At 40.0% G+C, this 17,391-nt stretch overlaps 1 protein-coding gene across 1 annotated transcript in view; it reads right to left on the bottom strand.

Annotated features, from left to right (window-relative positions):
* Positions 1-2,061: 2,061 nt before the first annotated feature.
* The window catches only part of WDR47 (WD repeat domain 47), a 20,405-nt gene continuing 5,075 nt past the window's right edge, over positions 2,062-17,391 (bottom strand). The window contains exons 5-15 of the mRNA XM_009636198.2: positions 16,796-17,391; positions 14,151-14,274; positions 12,209-12,387; positions 11,845-12,102; positions 11,090-11,165; positions 9,689-9,846; positions 6,186-6,355; positions 5,108-5,278; positions 4,589-4,720; positions 3,636-3,854; positions 2,062-2,952 (exon numbers count right to left, since the gene is read on the bottom strand). The exon at positions 16,796-17,391 is cut by the window's right edge and continues 195 nt beyond it. Coding sequence (XP_009634493.2) covers positions 2,810-2,952; positions 3,636-3,854; positions 4,589-4,720; positions 5,108-5,278; positions 6,186-6,355; positions 9,689-9,846; positions 11,090-11,165; positions 11,845-12,102; positions 12,209-12,387; positions 14,151-14,274; positions 16,796-17,391 — 2,226 coding nt within the window. The 3' untranslated portion in view covers positions 2,062-2,809. The remainder of the gene's footprint in view (positions 2,953-3,635; positions 3,855-4,588; positions 4,721-5,107; positions 5,279-6,185; positions 6,356-9,688; positions 9,847-11,089; positions 11,166-11,844; positions 12,103-12,208; positions 12,388-14,150; positions 14,275-16,795) is intronic.

Below are 17,391 nucleotides of genomic sequence, written 5' to 3'. Positions count from 1 at the left end.
GTTGGGAGGGGGCACAGCCAGGACAACTGACCCAAACTGGCCAAAGGCTTATTCCATACTGTATGATGTCATGCTCAGTATAGAAACTGGCTGGTGGGGGGGTGGCAACTGTTGCTCAGGAACATTCTATGATTCTATGAACTGGCTGGGCAGCAGTCAATGAGCGGTGAGCAATTGCATTGTGCATCACTTGATTACACTGATGGTTTAGTTGGTGCTAAGTAGTGCTTGCACCAGTCAAGGGATTTTTCAGCTTCCCACGCTCTGCCAGCGAGAAGTTGGGAGGGGGCACAGCCAGGACAACTGACCCAAACTGGCCAAAGGCTTATTCCATACTGTATGATGTCATGCTCAGTATAGAAACTGGCTGGTGGGGGGGTGGCAACTGTTGCTCAGGAACATTCTATGATTCTATGAACTGGCTGGGCAGCAGTCAATGAGCGGGGAGCAATTGCATTGTGCATCACTTGATTTTGTTATTTTCCCTTCCTTTTCTGTCCTATTAAACTGTCTTTGTCTCAACCCACAAATTCTACTTTTTTTTTTCTCTCTCTTTGATTTGCTCCTCCATCCCACGGGGGCGCGGGGGTGGTGCTCAGCTGCCTGTCAGGTTAAACCACACCAGTCCTTCTGGCAACCAACACGGGGCTCGAAGGGTTCTTGATAACAACAGAGCATGTTAAGGCAGATTTGTGATAAGCATTCAGTATATTGGTTTAACAGTCACTGCTCACAATGTTGATTTATTTGCTCTCAAAGTTGTCCTGCTTGTTCTCGGGAGCTGTGCTGCGTAACACCTCACCCGCTGCCTATGTTCCCTGTTGTGCTGTTATCGCCACTGGGACCTGGGGCAAGGTTGTAATTTTGCTGCACTGGGTAATGCTGGCTTATGAGATGATAAAATCATTGGTTGAGAGATTAATCTGGTATTTGTACCTGGCCTTGCCAACATCTCTGTACTCAGGAGCCACCTCTCAGAAATTACTAATCATTACGCTCTACTGTTTCTCCTTGGAAAACCAATCCAGGGGGGAGACAAGTGGGACACTTTCCCCTGCTCTTCCACCTTCCCCTTCTCTTCCAGGCTGGTTACATAATAGCTCTTGAGAATTTTGAATATCCTTAGGCCCCTATGCACAAGAAGTAGTACAAGTTCATCTAGTAAGGGATGAAGATGAACCAGGGCCATCACAAGAACAGGAGGAGAAAGAGGCAGAACCCATAAACGAGACAGTGACAAAGCGACTGGAAAAGGGGCACAAGCCCTCAGCCTCTGGAGGCAACTCCTGTCTGATGGGAAGGAAAGGAATCTCCCTTAACCTGTGTCCGTGATACAGGAAAAGGGACAGACGTTCAGCTCTGGGCTACTGCATTATTGCTTACCACACTGCGAAGTCAGGTAAAAGATTAAAGTTCTGAAGTCTTTTATAGTTCTAAGCATAGGACAGCTTTTGACATACGGTTTAAGTATCAGAGTTGCTCTGAGGAATTATAAACCGAGGCTCCAAAATAACAGCCGAGATAGATAGCTGCAGGTGTTGGAGGTCTTTATTGAGATTATAGCACAGATACACTTCTATAGTTACCTTTCCACTTTTATACGATAGTTAAAAATGCTTGCTACAGTGCACATATAATTTAGTAACCAAGAGAATCCAAAACTTAACCGCAGTTCAAATAAATAAATAACCTAACGTTTAGGGTTTATATTTTAAAAAGTAAAAGGAACTGTACAATATGAAAAATATAACAATACATAAACATTAGAATCTAAACTTCTGTAGAAATAAAACTGCAATTTCTCATACATAAACAGTGCAAGAAATAAAATTTAGATAAGCTTCTGAACTGGGAATTTAAACAATTTAATTCTTAAATTATCATGCAGACATAGCGTTTTAAGCCATGCTGGTTTCTAGTATAGCATTAATGGTATCCCTTTTACTTGAAAAACTGATAGCCATTAAGCTCACTGTGACAACTGCTGCCAATCCACTCTTTTCTACAGTACATTATACACAGAGGTATTCTGTTGCATTCAAAAAGGAAAATATTGTCTGTTTCTATAGCAGGGGGGAAAAAAAAAAAATTCAGAAAAATCAGTATTTTACTTTTTCCCCCCTCCAACATGTTAGCTTGTTCAAAACAATGTCACTTAGTAAAGAGCAACATTTCCCCCAGTTTAGATGAAAAGAAAGAAAAACCCCCACACTATATAATGGACCATAATCCAGATGTGGTTACTGCCTAGTCACCGTTAAAGGTCAGCAATTATTACTAAAAAAGTTGAAATTGTGATGTTACACAGTTCGACCTCTTGTTGAGAAGCAATGAATATAATAAATCCAAAAAAACAGCAGAAGTAATTTCTTGTGTGTGTGTGTGTATAACTAATTACATACAGACTCGATTAAAGTGATGTTCAACTTAAGTTTCTCTATAAAATTCTCATTGAGGCAAAACCCAAGGAATGCAATTAATACCAAACTGTAAACACGTCATTCATGTTACCTGGAGTGCACATCGACAACGTAAGAGTTCTCCTCATAGACTTTGGCAACAAGACTACAATAGGTCACAGCAGCATGAGTTCACATGGAAGACTGAAAGCACTGCAAAGGAATATACTAAGAACACCAAGACCTCCTAGAAACCAGAAAAATCCGTGACAAGTGCCCCTCCTCCTCGTAAGACAACTCTCCCACTCAACCGCTGCGCTCTCCATGCCCAATTATTATTACTTTGTTTTTACAGTTCTGTAGTCTCCGGTCTCTGTGCTGTAGCTGCATAGGTTGCCTGTGCCTGCGCTCTAACCGTTGTAGGTCCAAAGCGTCACAGTTCTGTCCGCAGATGATGACAAGAAGGAAAGATCCTGCGTATGCCACCTGCACTGAATAACCTTGTCCTTGTGCTCTCCTACCACCATGAGAGGAAGCTGCTTCGTCAGGTCCCCTACGGCAGAGGAACAGAAACCATTAGTCATCTCTTCAGTTGGTAGCCCAGCTCTTTTGGGTTTTGGGGTGTTTCTTCTTCCTCCCTCCCGTTTGTTTAGTAAAGCTTACACATGTATTTCATCTTATGAAGAATACTTGACAGCCCCCCCCAACCCTCACACACACACGGTTTTGGTTTTTAGGCGTTACTGGACACAGTACAACTTAAAAACAGTGAATACTGGTATTTTAAAACAATGTGATTAAAATTTAACAGCCCAAGAAAATCAAGCTGATTAGATGTACTCCATATCTTCTCTCTTCTTAACTCTTCCCAATTCTTCCTTATTTTATAACCAGTGTTTTTCTGTTTTTTTTTTTTTTTTTAAAAAAGGATCAATTTTATGACTGCTGCCTGAAAGCAACAGCCATCTCATCAGGTAGCAATGTTAATTAGTTCTATCATAAACAGCCCCCCCCCCGCCAAAAAAACCCCCCAAGATTTAGTTCACAGCCTACATTCTTAGCAACACAGCTAGCCAGTTGGGAACAGACACAATCACACTTCAAACCCCTCAAAGCTCTACTATTTTTTCCCCCCTTTTAAACTAAAGCCAGACTTTTAAGGCCAAGTTCTCTTCGAACTTCAGTATTAAAAGCGCCAAACTGAAAGTTAACCCAGCGTCCCTTGTAGCATGTTACCTTGCAAGTCTGTCACCTTTATTTTCATATCATAAGATCCTGTGAGCAAGTAGTGTGCCCCTGGAGAGAAGCGGACAGAGCGGACATCGCTGGAATGAGGATGATAGCTCTGCACCATCCGTCCTCCTCTGATGTCGTACAACATACAGCTGGAGTCCTCTTGTCCTGTAGCCAGGAGACGACCACTAGGATCAACAGCTACCGAGGCTACAGCACTTCCTACAGGAGAAAAAACACCCCAACAAACACATTACATTTATGTATATTTGTGCAAATAGCCAACTTTTTTTTTTTTTTTTTAAACAAGAATATACATTGTATCGGAATACCAAATGCTGGCCTGAAATGTACCGTGAACCTTAAAGTAAGAACATTTTTACGTTTTAGCACTCAGAACTGTGAAGCCATAGGTCACACTGGAATGGTAGTAAAGCCACTACTAAAACTGTGTGAGAAGTATCTGTTTCATCACAGGAGAGAGTCACTCTTGATGAAATAATGTAGAACGCTGCAAAGAATCCCCCACAGTTCTAATTGAAACCCCCAAAGGTTTCAAGAAACGACCCCAAACCCAAGTGGTTCTTAAGAATCCTTCTGCAAATTTCTATAGAGCATGTTGACAACTTGCAAAAATGGCTGCTCCTTCCCACCCCTTCGATTCTGAGACAGTTACCTTGTGTCTTGTTTTACTTCAGCGTACTTGGAAGCAGTCTGCTGGACAGTCACAAGGCAAAAAACAAGTCAACTTTTGAAAGGAAATGTTACTTTAAAAAAGAAAAACAAAAACCCCACCCAAACCACACATGTAAAGATATCCTCGTAACTTCTTTCTTGGAAAGCCAAGCCTCCATTCTGTGATGCAAAACCCCATTACGTTCACTCTCCACTAAATCAGACATCTCTCAAATACATTTTTATGCCAGAACAATCAGAAGCATGGCAGCAAGTCTTACCTGTTCCATGAAACGTTGTTCCCACAACACGAACACAGCTTGGCACTCTCAGATCCCAGAATCTTACGGTCTTGTCTTGGGACCCAGATGCAATCATCCAGCCACCCCATGTATAAAGTGCTAGAATATGACCTGTGAACAAGAAGACTTCTTTATTTGATTAAATATCATTAATCAAATAATGAAATATTACAGTTGTTACATTTTTGCATTCATAGATTTAACAGCCCTACGGAAAGCCTGCATGATCCAAAATGCCAACGGCGTAAGGCAATACCCAGCTTCGTATCTTTTCTGGGATGAAGCGTGCGCTCTCTCCATTAACTTCACAGCCAATGTATTTAAAAACACCCCCCTTGGCCCCACCAATACCTCAAGAGCTGTTTGGAAAGGAAAAAACAAAAATCTCACTAGCAAGAAGAAACACAAAGACATTAAAAAAAACCAAAACACAACAAACAGGTTTATTAGAATATAATCCTGACTTTAAAATTGTGAAAGAAGCAAGAACATACACACCTGTGTGGCCACTTAGAGCATGCAGGCCTTGTCCTCGGTGACAGTCTGTTGTGTAAATATTACAGTCCCCTGCTCCAGCGCTTATTAAAATAGCGCCACCGCTTTCTGGGCCTTCCATAAAAGCAAGGTCTCTGATTGTCCCATCATGCATGCTGAACTCCAAATCTGGTCCTAAGATAATTTTAAAAAAATCAGGGAACACACTGAGGCGTACTCTGTTTATCTGCTGTTAGTACTACAATCTTTAAAGCAGCTACAGTGATAACGCAGAATATTTTAGGTTTATGCTACCAAGTACACACATTGTTGTGCGCTTTCCATAGAACACTCCATTGCCCTTACCAGAGTTCAAATAAAATCTTTTAAGAATCTTGTTTCTATTGAGTGTTGACTGAGCTTCCTACACTTCCTAAACCTTTGCAAAAGGTACATGGACCATCGCCACTGCCGATTCCAGCCCAGGCTTATAGAGTACCTTTATTGATTTTTGTAAACTATGGTAAACTAAGGTGGCTTTCTCTGCCAGGAGGGATCATTGAGGACACTGAACCACACAGGGCAAGACAGCCTAAGTTCAAACCAGAAAAGGTAAGAAAGAGCCATATTCAGTGTCTTCGGAGGGTTTGGGCATGGAGGATAGTATGTGCTGGGAGAGAAGCCTTAGATTTCTGAGGTGGGGGAGAAGATGGCCGAACTCGGCAAGAAAACGGGGAACTGGAAGTGGAAATAAATTCCTACTGACAGTTAAGAACTAGAGGTGGGTACGACCATCTGGTTGTTTCACCATATCTGAAAAAAAATCTACCAGAAGGCGTCACAATACCAGAGTCTTGCAAAACAAAACCAAAATGCAAACAAACAAAAACCCAACCCAAACCCCAAAGGTAATCCCCAACCCCCCAGTGGCTCTTTGCTGGACAGACTACAGTGATGGTGAAAGAGAAAAGAAACTTAAGTTAATCAAAGTATTAGAATAAAAATAACAAAACCTGTTAACTACATAATCAACGTAATTTGAATGGTTTTGCCAAATATTGGAGAAATAATTGAAAATAAATTCTTTAAACGCACACACTACCTGTTGCATTACAAGTTTCTGCATTGAAGGGCAGTACTTTCACATATTTATCATTAGAACCAGTAGCTAGCAGCTGTCCACAGGGACTCCAGGCTACGCAGTAGATCGATCCTTTATGATGCTTGTTCCTTTTGAAGCGAACTACAGGTTGTTTAGGAGTATTATAAGCACTGGAAAAATAAGAAGAAAAATACCCTATTTCCATTTATTTGTAAGGAAAACAGTGTATTCCAAAATAATACTGTTTTTTCTATTATTTTAGGTAATGTGAAATAAGTCTGACTGTTTGCAATCAAACGTATACATGTGATCTAAGACAAGACAAACGGATCTTCTCCATCCCGTTTTCTCAGTTTTTCCTCATCTTCTGATTGTATTTGTGACTGGACATGCAAAAAGAACTTACGCAGTCCCTTCAGCTATAAAGGGCTGATACGGATAAAATACAGCAATTACTTGCTATATACAATGAAACCTTATCCCCGGAGTCCTAAACTGGTGGGATTTTTTTCTACATCCTTCATACTTCAACACCTTGATCCCATGGCCACTTCTGAACATGCCCGAGTTCAATTAAGCAACAGTAGGCCAAGAAAGCCCGTAAGGCACACGCTGTCTGCTGGCAGGGCTAATGGCTGGGTCTGGGACTAAACCATCAGGCTACCGGTTGGAAAATCCAGATTCCTGAAAGAAGGAAGGTGCTTCTCTTCCAGTTTCCCACCCGCCAGACATAATCTCTAACCGGGGACTGTGTTCAGCATGACAGCATAATTATATGGCTGGGCTCCATACACTTGTGTTTGGGGCTGCTGCTGTGCCTAGCAGTACTGTAACAATAAAATCCGAGGCCTGCTGTTTTATCCAAAAAGTTTTTGGATGTGCTATCCTTGCTGTCAGAATGAGTGCGACTCAAGCACTTAATAGTGGTTAAAGGATCGAGAAAAATGCTTTTGTGTTAACCCCACCTGGGAAGACTCAGAAAAAAGCTGCAGTCAAGTACCTTCTCCTCTTTGGCCATTAAATAAATAACAAAAAACCCCATACAACAAGAGAAAACACTCATACACGTTCATTGTCATGAGCTCTGCACTGGATATTATTTCTTGAGTAAGGTGACTCTCAAAGCTTCATTCATCTACTAGAAAAGCTCATGCAGCGGCCTGTGCAAAGACACGTTCACCATTACACATTAATGCAGGGATCTTCACAGCATCTAAACATACCATACGTTCTCATTTCTGAAACCAGATCAGCTTTACGCATGGCTGCAATAAAAGGAACAGTCCCACTGATGTACATTTCCTCCATTTCAATCAATCAACTTCCTACAACGTTATTTCCCTGTTCCCATAGCAGGAAGTAGCCCAATGCTTAAGATAAAGCACTGCCGTATCCAACTTTCACTCCAGTAGCACCAACAACAGAAACTCAATAAATTAAATTGCTGTTGAAAAATCCAGAAACCATACTATAAATACTTGAACAAAAGAGGCAGAGAGGAAAAAACAGAAGAGAAACATCTAAGTGTTTAAAAACTTTTGAGATAATCATGGCTTTAGTAAAGAATACTGAAGTAAATCTACACAGAAGCCAATTTTATTTTGTTGCCAGAGAGGAAGCCCAAGACAGATTAGCCTAATCAGAATCACCACTCAATACTCACTGTGGAGCTTCCTAAATGGCCTAACATCTAATACAACATCTGGAGCTCAGATTCAAACCATTTGTTAAGAGGTGGAGGCAGCAGCTGAGAATCAGCTGACTGTGTCAGGACAGGGGAGCACCTGCCCAGCCCAGAGCCACACACTGCCCATCAGCTGTGTGGAAGCCCTGTGATTATTTGAGCAACATCTGCAGAATTGTAACGTGTATCTATCAGCGTTTAATCTCAAAAGAGAAAGGGGGGGGAGGGGAAGAGAAAAAGGGGGGCAAAACCCTCCAAATCCAAACCAAGCCTGTCCTGAATCATATATCAGTCTGAAGGATGATTTTAAGAACTTAAATATCCCAATAAAACTTAGATGTACAATTAAACACCTGTTATTTACCAGATACTCAACACAGTCACAGCTTTTTGAAAGACACAGGAAATTTGGAATGTGTGTGTAGACTCAGGCTGTTACAATCTGAATATCTTTAAGATAATGTCATGTAATCTCTCTGCTGACTTGTAAATCCCATGATGAAATGTTTTTGGCAGACTGTAAGCGTAATGAAAAAAAAAAAAACAAAAAAACACAAAAACCCAAAACAATAAGAGGAAGAAGTACAAGTTCAGAATGAAGGAAATCTCAGTGTTCCTTTCATATCCAGACGCACTACGTCACTTGTCAACACAGGTCAGGCACTGTAACTAGAGACAAGGGCTGCAGAGTCAACCTAACCGTTCCCAACGCTTAGAGTACGTTGGGTGGGAACAGAGTTAGTCAATGAGGTGTTCATTCCACTGAACATGTTTTGCACTGTTTACCAGTCATGAGGAGGTTGTCTTGGCTTCAAGCCCAGCGAGTTGGCCTGCATTGGGTATCAGACATATCAGCTTTTTTTTTTTTTTTTTTTTTTTTCTTCTCTATTTCATGCATTGCCAATAAATATTTTGGAATTAAGTTTCAAAGGCTACCTTACTGATGATATTTAAGTAGGAAAGTTAAAAAAAAAAAAAAGTCAGATTACTGTTTGAACACTTAGGAAGCCTGAAACGAGTCCTAAACTGAGAAGGTGTCCCAGATAAAGTCAACTGTGCACACTTGTAGCTCCTTCTGAAACTGACATTTTTAGCTGCCTGCTCTTCCCCCCAGTCCAGGAAGATAATGGAATCGGAGCAGACACAAGGAGGTGGTTATTGAGATGGCAATATTTATTTCTAGGTGAAAAAAAAATTCCCCCTCCCACTAAAAAAAAAAAAAAAAAAAAAAAAAAAGGTTGAAAAGAACACAAAGGACTGGGTGCACAGTAAACCACAAATGGCAATGGCGCCTTTCCTGTGAAGGAACCAAAGCATCAGGAAAACTGTGTTTACAGTAACAACAGGCCAACAGACATGCTCTGGCAAATTTTGCTGTAAAAGTTGAGGAAGATACTGCTTTCTCTACTGGCAAGTCTGTCCTCCTGCCAGAAACTCCATCTCATGAAGCCCAACTTGTGCTGGCTTGGCAAGTGACACATGCTTTCTCCCACTTTTACAGGTGGAATATCAAAAGCAGAAGCCATCAGAGTAAACAGAAAAGCCCACCTGCTGAGACAAAAATAACCCTTTTATAAGGAAAAGTGTGGTATTGTGGCAATGCACCTTGCCAGGAATGGAAGAGAGCAAAAAAGGAGCCCACAAATACATAAATTCTTCAGCAGATGATCTTATTTTTGTTTGGCAGTTCAGGTTTCTAAGGAAAGCAATGCACTCTTTATGACAGCAAAATAAAGGTTTGAAGGTACAGATATCAGCAGCTAAGGAAGAAAGAAGTGCTGTGCTGCAGAAAAGGAAATGACTATACAAGCTTTCTTACCTTGGGTCAATTACTTCTGGATAGGCACAAACTCTCAACGTTTTAGAGTTGGAGCCAACAGCATATAAACTCCCACTGGGATGAAAGGCCACAGCTCTGACAGCTTGTGTGTCTTCTAGAGTATTAATGCAAATGAACTGCTTTTTTGATTTGTCATCCTGCGTAGAAGGGTAACAGTCAAATTAGGCTCTTCAGCACAAAACTGGACATTTGAAAGTGGACGCGACTGTTCTGCTGAATAATATAAAGCTATTGTACCAAAGTATTAGTAAGTCGCAGCACCAGGCTAAACTATTCAAATTACAGATTTGTAAAGCAATGTCTGCTCCGGGTCAAGGAATGGCATACTTCACAAAGTTCTGTTCTTCAACACACTCTCACAGCTAACGTTAGGTTAACAGCTCTCATTCTTCCTCCAGGCTTCCAACAGCTTTTGTTCTTCTGAACAGCCCATCTCAAAAGCATGATATTACAGCTTATTTCTGTGTAAACACATTTGATCTGTGTGAAACTTGTGAGGGGAACAAAGCTGCATTTTTCTGAAAACAGCCCAATTCATAAACACAGTTTATAAACCAAATATAATACTAAACATTAGGATCAGCTTTTCCACCCTGTAGATAACACAACGTTACCATTAAATTATAGTAAGCTGTATTACATCATCCTCCAGACAACTTCATCACCACCCTTCTAAAATTTTTGGTTTTATTTGTCTGATGCAGGAACTTTGGAATGTACTTATTACAAAGTTATTTCTCCAAGTTGGACCATAATGACTGGAGTCCAACAATCAAAGTTTCAACCTGGAGAACACAAAACAACGGCTGCAAAAGACATCCCATTGGAACCTCTGCTGTACAAGGAAAAGCTGAGAAAGATGGAACCGTTTGGCCTGGAGATCAGGCAGCCTTTCGTGGGGGGAATGTGTGTGTGTCAATCTCATCAGTGTATATAAATATCTGAACAGGAGGTGTAAAGAAGATGGAGTGAAACTCTTAACAGTGGTACCCAGTAAAAGGGCAAGAGGCAACAGACAGTTTGAAACACAGGAAATACCATTTAAACTTTTTTGTTGTTTTAAAAACACTCTAAGGGTGGTCAGACATGGGAATAGGTAGTCCACAGAGGTTGTGGAGTCTCTGTCCTTGGAGATACTCAAAACGCAGCTGGACCCAGCCCTAAGCAGCCTGCTCTTGTTGACCCTTCTTTGAGCAGTGGGTTTGGACTCAGCCTCCAGAGGTCCCTTCCGATCTCAGTAGTTCTGTGATTCTGTAGGTACTGCATCAACCAAAACTCATTCTAAATATCTATTAACAATGAGAGGATGTCACAGACCCAAGATTAAACATTGAATTTTGTAAAAACACAAATTGTAAAGGACAGTAAGAAAAACCTCACCTCATCACTTCTTGTCCTACTTAAATTCCCTGAAGAGTCTTCCAGCTGTGGCTGAGTGACAGCATGTTCTGATGCACTGTTTTGATTTGGTGAAGAGTTTAAATTCACAAGACAGAAAAAACAAAAGCAGGGACAGATTTGTTTATAAGTATTTTTTGGAGTAAAGTTACAGTTTCAGTCATACTCAGAACTGACTAGTTTATGGGGACAAGTGTTATGCATGCCTGATTCTCTATCATTAAACTGTAATCTTTACATGAGGTTGCTGTTTTTGCAGCAACTCCAGGCACTGAACAAGTGAATGAAAGTTAAAAAAGCTTGTTTTCATCCCGTAATATACATACATACACACACACATGTGGAAAAAGGGTTGCTGCTTTCAGGTCAGCACTACCTTTAGTTAACAGGAGAAATCCCATGCCTTCTCTACCCTGCCTCTCTCTCCATCTAGTTTGTATTTAATAAAAAAGCTTTCAGAAACTTAAACACAAAGTAAACAAGAACTATGTAAGACAGAATAAAAAGTCTCAAATTAAAAATAAGCATAAAATGTAAACCATAACAAATAACCACTCTTATATGTACTGTCAAAAAAAAGATTTTATAATCCATATAAAAATATATAGAAAACACTGATCATGAGCTAAATACCCCTATTCAATGACAAATTCATTACTAAAAATAAATACAAACAGCTACTCCCACAGTGCGAACAGAGAGACATTTCTAGTCCTGAACAGTCTCATATAACTTACGTTTGATTCCCCTGGACAGGCGACTCTTCAGGAAAGGGTATCTGATTCGCTGATCCACGCTTTCGAGGAGTGCTTGTATTAACATTTTGGCTATCAGGTGTTACCCTCTGACTCGCATCTGAAGGTGTCGATGTAAAGTTACTTGCTGGATTGGTAGATGCATTCCCTTTGCTCCCATTACATTGCTGGCTAAGTGTTTGTACATCATTTCCAAGACTGTCCATACCTATATTTAATTCTCCTAGCTTCTGGATAGATCTAATAACAAATGACAAAGAAAAAGAAAGACCACCAAAGCAGGTTATTATGAGGACTTGAGGAGGGATAGGAATGGGTGGAGGGAGAAGCAACAAAACCCCCCAACCTGTTAAGAAACTGTTCAGTAAGATTCTGTTGCTGGTCAGCTCCATCTTCTTGATTTACACCTCCTTCCAACAACATTTGCTGGTACAACTGCCGCTGTTGCTCTTTCTGTTCTAAGTGCTGCTGGTAACGTAGTCTTTGCCTGTAATATTCCTGAAACTGCTCTGTTGAATCACGAAGCTTAGAAGAAATGAGAATTACTAATGAAAATTAAATAGTTAATTGCTGTAATTAACCTAAATATTCACTCTCTGGGTCATTATTTCAATACAAGCATCAAAAGGCCAGCAGATTCTTCTCTGAGGAGCAATGCTTTCGTTCTTCCCTAAAACCAGATACAATTTACATATTAAAAAAGGAGATCGCTCCCAGCCTGTACTATTCACTGTTGAAATAGTTCTGCCCTAATTCAGAAGGCGACGACTCTGTCCTACAAAACTTCCAGAGTATTACTTAACCTCAAAACAAATAGGTAATTGGAAACTGAAAAAAAACCAAACCACCAAACAACCCAGAAAACAACGTAAGCTACATTCCAAATTCCAAGTCGTATTTTCACTACAAATTCAGTATTTTCTGCCACGCTGACACTTCTCTGCCATCAGTCTGCAGAGCAGATATACTTTTCCTAGTAGCCAATCTTGAAGTGGTCTATCCAAGCGTTATATCATCTTACTCTTGAAATTGGTACCTTATTCTAAACTTCACAATTCCTTACCTTCTGGACCAAGCACAAATACTTGAGCTTCCTTTCTCTTCCCCTTTATGTACTACCTTCAGCTTCTCACACTGCCAGCTCTTCAGGACTCCCTGCCTTCTGCATTCCCTGATCCTCACTTTCTCTCTGTGCCACTAGTTCCAAATGATGTCATCATAAAATAGTTGAGTACAAGTTAAAAATGAACAAACAAAACCCCCACAGAAAACCAAAAGAACTTTAGTCCAAGGCCAAAATACCAACACTGAAAAACACTTAAGTGCACATTTACCAAGCTAGTAGAGGGGAGAAAAAAAACCAAACCACCACACCCCAGTAGTAAAAGAAACCTGGTGGATTTTTTTGGTTTGTTTTTGCAAGTGACATTTTTGTCATCTAGCGATTCTAAGTTGTATAAGGACATCCCAGTAACTTTGCATTAGTTCAGACAATTCATGCAGAGGACTTTTCTTCATAACTATGAGCCTTTGCATTTCTTGTAAATAAAACCACCTGCATTATAATTCTGTGTTCTCTAACACAGTAATTTTTTGGTTTATAATGGACTTCTTAGCTCTGTTACATTTGTAAAAAGTTCTCCACCTGAGATCAATACTTGCAATTTAGAAACCCTGAAGTTATCTTTAGAAGTCTAGAAAGCCTTCTCTGTATTTCAAATACGTGAACTATTCCCCCCATCACTGGGTTATAACCCTTCTGAGCTACAGGTATATTCTTGTCTACGCTTCTTTCCATGACTGATACTCATTTGTTGCAATTGGATTCAATCCTTTGTGTCCTAGACAAAACTATGCAAGATGACGTATGGAACTTGTTGTTAACACCAGGACTCGCAGGCTACATGCCAGACTCCTTGCTAAAACACTGAGAGGATTCTTAAGCACTGTTTCATCTAACATTGCTGGCTTTAAGTGCTGCAAAGCTTTTTATTTATTTATTTATTAAGATATACACAACAGTTTAGCAACACTGCTGATGTGAGAAGGCACATTAATCACACATCACAGACCCAAATGACAGCAGAACTTTATACAAGGGGGGGGGGAGGGGGGGCAGGGAAGAGTAGTTTCTTATACAAGATGCAGTATGGTATTTTCACTATAGTAAAAACAAGATTCAAAGCAACCCATTGTCATGCATGAAGTTCTCAACACAAAGGCAAATCATTATGGCGATCAGAACAGAGCTTAAAGGGCCTCATTATTTTCAACCAACCAACCACTACCTCATTTTTCTCTTGTTTGGCTGATCCCTGACTCTGTGCTCCATTAAGTGGTTCATTTTCTGGAACTGAACTCTGGCGCAAAGTCTCACTGCTGATGGGATGCTGTGGCTCCACGGGAGTATCACTGCTTGCAGCAACATGGAAGAGAAGAGAAGTTTAATTGAGAAAAATTAAGGGTAGAAAATCCCCTGGTAAGTAGCAAAAGATAACATTCTAGAGTAAAATCCAGTAACACAAGTATGCAAACTTCTGAAGTCACGTAAAACTGAAGATATTGCTTAGGGAAAAAATGCCATTTGCCATGGGTTACGCTAAACAAAACCAAACCCCTAACAAACAAAAAGCACCTACAGCCGACGTGCTTTGTCCCATTTTCCAGAAAGCCTCACCACTATGGGATATCAAAATTCCTTGTTTTCTATCCCTACGCTTGAATTATGTACCCTTTAACTAGCAAGTTATTCAAGACTTCCTGTTTTCTAAGCAATTATCTGCATGGAATCATAGTCACATAGTACAAGATATTAGTACCATTACCACTATCAATCTAAATTTAAACTATACTTAAAATCCATCAGCTTGAACATTCCTGAAGGTGCTACATAGGAAAATGTCCATATCAGTTTTGCTATTCTTGCACCATAGAAGTATTTCTGCATGGAACACTTTTCAAAATGTTTTAGCAATCAGTGTGCAAAACACATTAAAAGCCTTGGATTTCCATCTTCAGTTTTGTCAACCTACAAAATCCTCTTTACTCAGTGACTTGGAGCAAAGCTCTTTAAGAAGTTATTTTGAACTTTCGGGGTATAATAACAAAAGTAACTTAGCTGACTAAAAGACAAGTAATTGCTTGCTGAATACAACTTATTCAAGAAATAACCATGTTTCTGCCATGTGCAAGAGGAAGCGAGGGCCAGATTTACATCCAGGGCCAGCTTCCACCCTTGCACTACTTCCATTTAAACTGGACACTTAATCTGAAATTGGATTTTTTTGAAAAATGTAATGTCTTTTTGAAAACTATGGATCTGGCTCCTTAACCTAACCCTCACCTTCAAGAGAGGAATTAATTAATGAAAAAACATGTTAAGATCTATCAACTTCACTTAGCATCTCATCCAAGTGCCTACACAAAGAAAAACTGCAGCAATTTACCACTTTATTTAGCCCACAAGATTACTCTGTTCGTGCAGAATTGTTGAGGCACACCAAAACTGAAAAAGGAAACAAAAAAACTTTCCAGAATCAGTTTTAACATTGGTCCCTGGGCTACACGCACAAATGCTAAGGTTTGTGCACACAGGTAAGTAAAATCAGAGGATTCACAATTCATTAGTATCTTCAGGAGGTACACTTCTTAAAAATGGAACTCAAGAGATACTTCCGTAAGACTTAAACCATCCAAAAAATCTCCAGTTGTGAAGAGGCTTTAAAGTGGATTATTTAGAATCAAATGAAATAGCTCCTTTCAAGATAAGCATTAAGAGAACGTATTAAGACATACACTAGTGCAAAAATTTCCATTATTATCAGTGAACTGACATCAGTATCATGGTGTTTGTTTCCTTTTTATTGAGTTTAGTTACAGCTGCTCTTTATCTTAACACAAGATACAAAATATTGCTGTAAGGCAAAACTAATAGACGATGTACGCCAACTGCGGCCAGGATCGAACACCACAGCTCTGAAAGTGTCCTCTGCTGGCCAGTGCACCCAAGTGCAGTGCTAGTTACCCACCTGGTTCTCCAACAGCCAAAAAGACCAGCAGTTGCTTTTTAGGGAGGCATGGATATAACACTTAGAAAGAGGCAGAACTGCTGATCAAAATAAGGGCTAAGCAAAAGCATGATGAGAAGCTCTTAACTGACAAGTACCATTTCTCCTAGTTACCAGGACTTTTCTCTCAGAAGGTAAGAAGTGCAAAGTTTTGATACAGGCTTTAGTTCTTAAGGAAGGAGACAAATCAGTTTTGCAGTCTACATTGCATTAAAGTAAGTTATTAATAGCATTCACCACTGTCATAACCCAACTATCTCCAAGTCCAATGTAAAAAATATAATACATTCAGCCACCTTATTCAGATTTGGTTTGGAAAATAGTAAGTAAATATTTAAGCTGAATTACTATTTTAATAATTCAAGTGATAGAACAATGCTACATTGACAGCATATAGTCATCTCCACTGACTTCATTGGGACTAATTCTATATGTAAATTTTTGAAGTATACTTAATCATTTACAGTGTCAGGACCAAAATTTACCGACACTTGAGGACAGAATGGGATTCCACTGTCTCCATTTATTTATCCAAATGCAAGAATTCAGTAACACTGAACACAAATCTTAGCTAGACTCTTATTACATAATCAGAGCATATTTGTGCTCTGTGCTAGGATTTCTACTCTCTACTTAAGAAAGTGCAGCTTCAATCCATAAGGTTCAAGACCAAATATGAGAATCTACTTTGACAATAAAAGCATAAGGACGAAACCACCTTGTATACAGAGTTTTAATTACAACAGGATTTAAACAAATTATGTTTCCATGTCACAAATATATCCAAAGTGGCAATGCAGAGAAAAACCCGGTAATATAAAGCCCAACATAAGCCAAGGTTAAAATAAAGCCACCGTTGCACTTACCGCTCAGGTGACTCTTCAAAAATGCTGTGGCACTCAGTATTCTCAAGCATGAGACTTCGGCTGAGATTCTGTACTCCGGGGTAATGGAAATTAGCAAAGGAGTGCGACATTGGAGAAGTTTTGGTCCCAAGGTCTGTGACTCGCTTATCGTGATTTGTTAATCCACATGACAGCCCGTCTAAGGCAGGGTTTAAGGAGCGGGTCATGTAAGCGTCTGCTGACTGAGGCCGTCTCATCGGGGATGACGGATAAGGAGAAAGTTTGCTGATAAGAGGTGTCAAAAGATCAGCATATGCAGCTTTTGTAGGCTTGAGGAGTTTATCAACATGAATATTAAGCATCTTTTGTTCAAAAGCACAAGAAAAAACAGTAGCTGGCAGATTCTGCAGCCACGATAATAAACTAAGGTCCAAGTCATCGCACCCATTGCCACACAAGAGATCAATGCCCAGCAACACTTCGCTTTCTGTGATTTCTTCTCCTGTTGCTTTACTCTGACAGAATTCCACGCAACATTCATAAAGCAATCCCTTCATTACCAGCTGAAATAAGCGGTTGTTGCTTGCTTTGAAGCCAGCCTCACTCAGTTTCCTGTC

Source organism: Egretta garzetta, unplaced genomic scaffold (genome assembly GCF_000687185.1).
Source record: "Egretta garzetta isolate BGI_Z169 unplaced genomic scaffold, ASM68718v1 scaffold163, whole genome shotgun sequence".
In the NCBI taxonomy this organism is placed as follows: Eukaryota; Metazoa; Chordata; class Aves; order Pelecaniformes; family Ardeidae; genus Egretta; species Egretta garzetta.
Note: the sequence above shows the minus strand (reverse complement) of the source record. Positions and strands in the feature narration are given on the sequence as shown.